The sequence below is a fragment of the Cynara cardunculus genome (assembly GCF_001531365.2).
Source record: "Cynara cardunculus var. scolymus isolate 2C chromosome LG 1, CcrdV1, whole genome shotgun sequence".
Taxonomy (NCBI): domain Eukaryota; kingdom Viridiplantae; phylum Streptophyta; class Magnoliopsida; order Asterales; family Asteraceae; genus Cynara; species Cynara cardunculus.
The window spans coordinates 11,861,989-11,871,637 of record NC_037528.1 but is presented as its reverse complement, the minus strand read 5'-3'; the positions used below and the strand labels follow the sequence as shown (position 1 = coordinate 11,871,637).

The window sequence follows — 9,649 nt, the reverse complement described above, 5'->3', positions numbered from 1 at the left end:
AATTATAATATTGATTTCTCTAGTAAGCGTTTATCGAGTAAGCATTTGGGTAAACGGCTCCTTAGTGTAGTTAGAATTTTTGGGGGCATGGAAAGTTAGATAAGTAAAATTGAAATGAGGTGAAGGAAGAAGGTACATACATTTTCCAAGGGGAAGATGAGTTTAATGAAACAAGATACAAATATTAAGGGTAAAATGGTCTTTTTTTAACGTTTAGAGTGTTTATACAACACAAGAATCAAACAACAATTTATTTGATATCACACAAACAACTTTTTCTATACAAACAATTTTATTCATACATGTTTTAATGAAAAACAAACCGAATAACCTCTTAGTTAAAATATTTATTACTTTTTTATATTTTTGATATATTGAATATCAAATATTGTATGTTTTTTTTTTAACTTTTGTTGCCTGAGCATTTGAATGTTTGCAACTTTTATTAATTGCAATTTAAAATCCTTAAACATGACTTTATTTATCTGCAAACTCAAAATTTGAATAAAATGACAAATTTTCATATATGTAACTTGAAGTTGGTAAAAAAATCAATACCAATATATATGTGAACAAAAAAAAAAGACAGTACCAATTAAACTGATACCAAAAACAGTTGATTGCTATGCAATACAAAATCGTACAAATCAATTATAATTAATTAATATACAATAATGAAGAAGAAAAAAAACTTGGTACCATATCAAATTTGCCCCTGTAAAAATGTTATAATTTAATAGTAATCAGCTATAAATGATTAAGGGGCTGTTTGACAATTGCTGAATGATTTGATGCAAAATGAAATATAATTGTTTGGTAATTGTTTACAATGAAATTAGGGCTCTTAATGGTTAAAGGAGATCCAAAATATAAAATCATTTAGAGGATTTTAAAACCATTAAAAAATAGACTTTTTTTTTACCAAACATAATTCACTTCTTAACAATTCATATATTATCTCTTAATACAACTATTAAAAAGTAAATAAATAACCCTTAACTTCATTACAGTGAATAATGAAAAATTGAGTAAAATTTAACACGAATCCTAAATCCTATATGTTACTTTTGGTTGGTTATTTCATTGAGCATAAAATTACCAATAAAAGATAAATTAAGAAATTCTTTCGATTTTCCTACCTAAAAGAACATCAACGCATACAAACCATAAGCTGACGTCAGCGGTCGTCCTCCCAAAACTTTCTAAAATACAAAACCAGAAAGCAGCTTTCTCTACTGTTCTAACGTCTATCTCAAGATTCCACACCCACAATTACGATAAGGATGCAACTATATTTACCTGAATCACACATACATTCTCCAAAGTCCTCTCTCCGGCGAACCCAACACTCATACCCACAACCGCCATGTCCACTGCATTGTGAGTAACTGTTTGATCGGATTCCACGCTCGAAGTTCTCATTGGAATTTTGGGTTTTCCGATAGGTTTGGAGTTAGGGTTTTCTATTGCAAGTTTTAGCTAGAGAATGCGAGATAATGGTTGCTGCTGTGTCTTCTACAACTACAACACCTAATTCTAAGGTGTCATCGTGGGGCTCGAAGCCGAAGCGTGCGCCGCTGTTGCCTTCCGAGGGTGATAAAAATGGTCATCTTCTGCCACGGCGGCCGGAATCTGGAGATGTTACTTCACGGTACATGTCTGCTACTACTTCCTCAAATCCTAGTACAGATGCAATGAATTCATCATCTTCGTCGTCGTCTTCTTGTTCGACGACAACGTTATCTTTGAATTCTGTCTGTACTCCGAGGASGCGGTTGCCGTCGATGAATCTCTTAGCGCCAGCATCTCCGGTGAAAACTAAGCGAGATCAATCCGTGGAACGACGTCATTCTGTTGGTAAGCCGCATACAGGTGAGATGTCGGCGAGCGCGAAGTCGTTGACGAAAAGGTCAGCAAGGAGTTTGTCGGTTTCATTTCAAGGTGAATCGTTTGCGCTTCCGGTTAGCAAGGTCGCAAAACCATCGAATAATGGATTGAGAAATGGTACGCCGGAAAAGAGGAAGACGATGGCGCCAGCATCTAGGATGTCCGAAAATTTGAAGCCCATCGACAAGCAACGATGGCCTGGGAGATCTCGGCAGGGAAGTTGTATGACGATGAGTGTAGATTTTACAAATGAAAAGATGAAATTCAGTGGATCTGGGACCGCTGCCGCTGTTGAAGCTTCACGAAAATCCATGTCCGCCGTACAAACTGTTAATTCCGATCATGCCATTTCCGATACCGATAGTATTTCCTCCGGCAGCACTCCAGGTAATGTTCGAGGAGGAGGGCGTCGTGCTATCGTGGTGCCGGCTAGGTTTTGGCAAGAAACTATGAATCTGCTTAGACGAGTGCAACCGGAGCCTGTTTCGCCATCACCATCGAAGAGCGATAAGCTGATCTCTGGATACAAATTTCTAGATGATGGTCCGAAACTATCCCCAAAAGGTTCACCATATTCTCCGGTTAGAGGAGCTATTCCGCCGCCTTCACCTAGCAGGAGAGCGATCCCTTCATCGCCACCGCGAAATGCAGTAGGATCAAACGATAATTTGGGAAATACGCCTTCGATCCTCAGCTTTTCTGTTGATTCAAAGAGAGGGAAGGTTGGAGAGAAGAAGCTTGTTGATGCACATGTGTTGAGACTGATGCACAACAAACATTTGCAATGGCGGTTCGCAAATGCTAACGTAGAAGCTGCCATGTTGGTCCAGCGAGCTACGGCTAAGGTAACAGACTGCAACTATATTCTAGTTTATGTACCATTTCTTTGGCATAATTTTGAGATAATGCGGAACCATCAGATCACTTTCCAAAAGGGCACTTAACGAGAGAAAAGAGGTTTCAACATATACCGTAGAGAATAGGTGAAAGTCTTGACGGAATCAAATTTTGCCAGAGTGTCGAGAGAGGGCTAGACGGGCATGTATTGTCCCTGTCTTACAATGATATGGTAGTACTTGGTTGTGATACCACGTGAGATATGCGGAACTACGATTACTCTTCAAAAGAGTCCTTGAGGAGAGAAAGGAGATTCCAACAAATATTGAAAAGAATTAGTTGAGCCATCTTAAAATATGAAGATGTCATACATGCATAATTTTCTGTAACTTTTTATCTTAAACATTATAAATTTGTTTCAGAAAAGCCTATATAACGCATGGGTGACTATTTCGAAGATATGGCATTCTGTCGTATCCAAACGAGTAGAGATGCAACAACTGAAGCAGAACTTGAAGTTGCATTCTATCCTCAAGAAACAAGTAAGAACATCAACTCTTTTCATTCCAACTTCAAATTTGTTGCTGGCATTTCCCCTGTTTTTGGTATGGCATTTTATATCATCCATCCATCTGTAAGCATATATTCTACATTTTCTTAGATACCATGTGAATGTATGATATTGCCTATTGTAGGTTAGAAATGATGAGGTAGGAGGTTCATGATGTTCATAAAACATGATGAACACCCATGCCTTTTGCATCAGCAGTTTGAATGTTGTTTTGACTGTTCTTGCAATTGGTACGGCGCCTTACAGGACACGAGAGAAAAGAACAAAAATTTGTCCCACATTTCGTGTGACATTTAGATTTAGACATGACAAGAATGCATTTTTGTCCCACCAAAATAGGTGGAACAAAAATCAGGGAGATGAGACAATATTGGTTTATTACTAAACTACCCATGTCAAATTAAAACCTTAAAAGTTAAAAAACCTCGTGCAGTTCTTATACCCGCCTACCTTACTCTCGCCCATTCAGTCCTGTGTTGTCCCGTCTGCGTACCAAATGCAGTTCTTCATTCTCAAGTTGTTAGATTACTTTCTTCTTGTATTTTGAATGTTGATGTGTGCTTGACCAGCTGTGTTTTCGTTTAGTTACCTCAAGTCACTTTGTTTAGTGATCTTATTGTATGTATTTGAGAAATGCAGATGTCGTATTTGGATAACTGGGATCTAACCGATAGGGACCACTCCATTTCCTTAGCTGGAGCTATTGGGGCTCTGGAGTCTAGCTCTCTTTGCCTTCCAGTTTTATGTGGCGCAAAGGTAGGAATTTGCGTACATCTTTTTGAAAATGTCCCAAATCTTAACGGTCTTATCATTTGGCTTAGAAACTAGTTACAAAGTTCAATCTGTAACATTCATTACTTTTACAGGCAGATATTCTGAATTTGATAGATGCCATTTCCTCAGCCTTTGATGTGATGCAGGCAATCACAGTCTCGATATGTTCTTTAGTAACTAAGGTGATGTGGAACTCTTTGAACTCTGATTCTTGCTTGTGATGATCACCTGAAACTTTGGATATTTGAACCGATGATAATAACCTCAGTTGCTCAATTCCAGCAAAAAGCATATCAGATTCAAGACCACAAATGGGAGATGTCCCGTTATGAATAGTGTAACACCTAGTTATATTCGTGAACCTAAATATGTGGCATAACAAAAAGCATGATAATTCAACGCAGTTACTTCACTAGGACTATATGCGGAACCAGAGAACGTGCCCAAATGTCTTTTCTCTAAGCAATATTTAGTTGAACTCAAAAAGTGTCAATTACTTTATGCATTTAAAAGTAAACGAAATTTTGTTGCAATCTAGATCGATCATTATAGTAACATATTTCTTGTAACAGGTGGAGCATGTGAATTCATTGGCGTCTGAACTTGCAAGCTCAACGAAAACCGAATGTTGTTTGCTTGATCAGTGCAAGGATCTATTTACAACATTGACACTCATGGAGGTAAGTCTGCAACTATGGAAATTCTTTTCTTTCCCGAAATATTAGATTAGAAATGGTAAACTTTATCTTGTGTTACACCCAGAGAGTAATAAATAGATTTGATAATTTGGTACCAAAATACAACATCCCAAAAAGGTCCACTTTCGACTTTAGAGTGTTGAGTGAATTATTCCCTCCGTCCCAAAATAAATGCTACAATTTCTGTAGGGCTTTCGGTTTTGTAACTTCTATTATTTATGGTTTATTTTCTAAGATTTGCCTTTGGCGTGTAGCTCAGTTGGCAAAGGGGTAGGTTGATTTTGCCTAAATACAAGACAGGTCATGGGTTCAATCCCCCCCCCCCCCCNTATTAATGCCTCTGACGTGTAGCTTAATTGGCAAAAGGATAAGATGATTTTGCCTAAATACAAGACAGGTCAAGGGTTCAATCCCCCCCCCCCCCGGGTAGCCTCAGCCGCTGAGTGAGCCAAAAATTGCCCCCTCACATTGATATCCTTGGAGACAGGTTGCATGTAGAGCCGGTTGGGGTTGCCAGTTATCAACCTTGTGCCCAAATTTTCTAAGATTTAGTTTCTCATCACCGAATTTGTCACCAAATTCCATTTTGGCCTAACGTTACGTTTCATGGGGTTATTTAGGAGAATAACATTCTAACATATTCTTTTAAATACATTACCTTCTGACAGATTTGAAAACATTGTATTTTTTAGCTAGAATCTGTCAGAAGGTCATGCATTTAAATTTTATTTGTTTGAACAGATTTTCGTTAAATGCATTACCTTTGAGAGATATTTGAAATATTATTGTGTTAGGAAGAAACGTTTTTTGTTAGTGAGAGACGTTTTTATATCTGTTAGAAGATCATGCATTTAAAAAAAAAGGTTTGTTCATAAGGCTATTGTCTTAAATAACCTTATGCACCTTGCTCCTTGTATTAGTTATTTGATTCAGGAACTGAACAGTTGAATGAAAGCAGGTGCAGGATTGCAGCCTGAGAACACATACATTACAACTCATGCCTACAACACGGCTGTGAAGGTGATGTCCCTTGGACTGCTTACTGAAAGACAAATTACTAACATGACCCTGGAAATTCCTACTTTACCCTTGTAACAAGCTGACCCGATAAACCAAATGGCGTACGAGTATCATCATATGTTTGTTCTTTCGTGGGATTTGGTGAATAAAGCTGCGTGATGTGCTGTGTGTTCATAGATACAGTAGACAATCGATACCGCTTTTCAGCCCATCTTTCCATATACGTACGTGCAATTCCATGTAGGCCAGGGAGTACATGTATATAGTTAGTTTGTTCTCCGAATATGTTGTTGTGTTGTCCAAGTTTTGTTTTGGTACTCTGCTAATGATTGATAGAATTGCTTCTGTTTTGATTGGTATGTAGTCTTGGGTTTCCTCTACTTGGCCTTTCTCATATTCATTAGTAACTCAGAACTAGTGGTGTTGATCTAAATCGCATAAACCGCGCACTTCGCAAGGCTTACAACTTCCGCGGTGAGGTTTGCGTTTGCACTTTTATCACACCGTATTTTGCAGTATGGTTTACGGTTTTGAATTATGAAATCATGGTCCCCCCTCACGGCACATGCATGCACACATATATAGGGGCTTAATCATTTGAAAACTCTATCTATTGTGATAACTGTGAGAACTTTTATCTTATGTATTGTTTCACATGATTTTTTTCTCATATAAGGTTTGCATATAATATATTGATGAACATATATTTGTTTCACGGTGTATTTGCTTCACATGTATTCGGTTCACAAAGTGAAACCTTTTTACGTGTAACTTCTGTTTCACCCAAACAAATTAAAAAGGTTCACATTACAAATACATGTGAAACAAACACATTGCAAAACAAACACATTGCGAAACTAATATATGTTAATCAATATTTTAATTCCTAGTCTTTGATGAAAAAGCATGTGATGCACTAGTTATTAAGGTTATCACAATTTCATGGGTTCTCAAAAGAAGGTCTYCTATGAGAATAAGTAAATGAGAACTACGAAAGAGCTTGAGAACCATGAGTATTAGTAATCATGTGTTTGTGAAATAATGCATGTGAAAAATATAATGTTGATTATGACTACTTTTAATGTGTACTTTTGATTCACATTGTGAAAAAACACCGTACATTCACATGCATTATTTTACTATTTTTTTATTAACCTGGACATCCAACCCGCAATGCGAGCTGACTAATCCCAGGGCGACCACATGTTTTGCAGATAGCCCGGAGTCACCGCATTTGAACCTCCGTGGCCACAAAGGGGATTTTTATTTCTCCTTGGATTTGAACCTGGGACCTCCAAGTACTTTTGACCTTTGGAGCCAAGCTCAAACCAATCTGGCACCACCCTTGTAGTTAATTATTTTACTATCATTCACAAAATGAAAAACACCTCCTAAACAATGTATGAAGAATATAATATTCTTATGATTTCTGCTGGAGAGTATTGTTAGAGTCTGAACATACTATGCATTTGAGATCCTTGGGTGGGTTCTTTTCGGGGGGTGCTTTGGGACATATGGGATACACTTGGGTTGGGTGGGGCTTTAGAAGGGAGGGGGGGCTGGAAGATATCTGTTTTATGCAGATACTCTTCTTTAATCTCTCATGGGCTTTATGGGCTTGGGTTATGGGATGTTGATATAAGGAGATAAGCCTTCTTTTGAATTTGTTCTGGAGATATAAGGAGGTTTCTTTGGAGGTTTGGTTGGTTCTATGGGTGTTTTTTATGGCTGATGTGCAGAATCTGTTTGTTTTGGTGTTTCCTATGCTGTTGGAGTTGGAGGGAGGGGTAATAATAATAGGCCTTGCTTTCTCCTGATCTGGGAAAGAACATTTTATTGGTTGTTTCCTAGAGAAGGTTTTCTTCTTGGGATTGGGAATTATCATTCTTATCTGATTATGGTTTATGCTAATTCATGGTTTGTTGCCTTTGGGGTTTCTGTCTTGTTTACTGCCCACATGATACCTCCCTGGTTTTTCTATATGGCCTGGTGCTTGTTTGGTGATCATTTGTGTATAATCTACTTCCTGTTCCTTTATAGGCTTCCTTTAACCTTTGCTTTTGGTCTTGGACATCTAGTTGGTGGTTGATCTATGATCCTGCCATGATGATTGCCTTTGTCCCATACTTCTTGGTACAATGGCTGTTGATCTTTGATCCGGCTATTTATGTTACCATTATGGGACTTTCTTTTCTATTTGGGATTGGTCTTGCTTCTTTTGATCCTGTTATTTCTGTTTTGAGCCTGCTGCTTATTGGGATTTTGGTTACTAAATTCTGCTACTTTAACAGTTTTGACAACTGCATAATGGTAGAATTTGATCTTATGTGGAATGTGTATGGAGGGTTTGGATATCAGGATGATAAACTGGATCCTCGTGCCCATATGTTTATGGGGAGATGGTACTGAATGTTTGAACAGGAGAGCTATGTGAATTTAGAAGGTATAAGGTTGGGATAAAATTGGTCTATACACTGTAATGGTTACCTGGGGTCACTATGGATCGTATGCAGATAAGGGACTGTTTCTGTGTTTTACTTTGCTCCACTCTTATGGTCCCTTGGAGTTTAGATGGATGGTTTTTTTAAGTTTCTTGTCAAATTTTGTGGCAAACTTTGTGAAATGGTCCATGAACAATTGTGCAGCCACCATCTAACCTGTGCTGCTACATAAGGACCATAATTTGGTTAAAAATCCAATTTTGAGCATTTGAGCAGCCACCAGCTAACCTATGCTGCTTCAAATGGGTGTGAAATCAATTTGGATGAAAACAATCAGTGGGGACAGAATTGGTGCTGTAAGAATGGATTTTGCAATTCAAGCTTCGATCTCCTGGTTGCTGACGATGTTTTTTGGTGCCCTAATTTCAATTGATGGGTGGACCGATTTCTTGACTTGTTGATATATGGATTTCGATTTGCAGTATCGATTGCCATCATCTCCAATCATGTCGATTTCATATATCAATGGATTTCTGTTTCGATTTCATAGCTCTACTGTATATCGCCCTGCTCGTTTGCTGTGTATCGCCTACTTCTTTCCATGGATGAACAACGATTTGGATTGGGCTATTCTTTTTTGGCAATATTGATTATCATCGTCTTCGATCATGTTGGGATTGGATGCTATGTGTCGATCGGTTGCCGATTGTTCTGTTGATTCTGTTCGGCCATGGTTCTATCATAGTGGTATTTGGGCTTCTCTAAATGATATGGATTTGGTTGATTGATTGCTGGACTGCTKATCTGGGCTCAATTGGTATGGATTTGTTTGTTGGCAAACTGGTGTTTGGGCTTCTTTAAAAGTAGTGATGGCTAAATCGGCCCGGAGGATGGGGACCGGTTTTTGATCAGAGATATGGATTTGGTTTGATGATGCTGGGCTGATTACTTGGACCAAATACTATTTCGTTCCTGGGCCTTTGTTGATGGACCGGAATACTATTGCATTGGAATTGGATTAGCATCAATTGTGGGGCCTCATTATTGAATATTGGTGTTGGATTCCATGTTAACTTGAACTTTGGGTTTTTCTGGTTATTTTTCATGGTCTACATGTTTGGACCTTGGGTTCTTTTGTTGGATTAATGTCATTTATCATTTGTAAAAATGGGTATGCCCATTTAATTTTTGTAATATTTTATTTTATTCAATAAAATCTTCCGGGGTTCCGCATCCCTTCCCAAAAAAATAATATTGTTTATGATTATTTTAATGTACATTGTATGTATCACATTGTGAAATAACAATTGTACATTCATATTCATTATTTTACTGTTATTTCACAATATGAAACAACACCTATTAAAACAATGCATGAAAAATAAAGTATTGTTCATTATTATTATTAATATGATTTTTTT

The 9,649-nt window shown here is 37.7% G+C and overlaps 1 protein-coding gene across 1 annotated transcript; it reads left to right on the top strand.

Moving 5' to 3' along the window:
- Positions 1 to 1,496: 1,496 nt before the first annotated feature.
- On the top strand, positions 1,497 to 5,785 carry LOC112511032 (QWRF motif-containing protein 2-like). Its single transcript, XM_025116440.1, has 6 exons — positions 1,497 to 2,732; positions 3,147 to 3,266; positions 3,935 to 4,051; positions 4,162 to 4,251; positions 4,642 to 4,749; positions 5,723 to 5,785. The coding sequence occupies exons 1-6, from the start codon at positions 1,497 to 1,499 to the stop codon at positions 5,783 to 5,785; spliced, it is 1,734 nt and encodes a 577-aa protein (XP_024972208.1).
- The last annotated feature ends 3,864 nt before the right edge of the window (positions 5,786 to 9,649 follow it).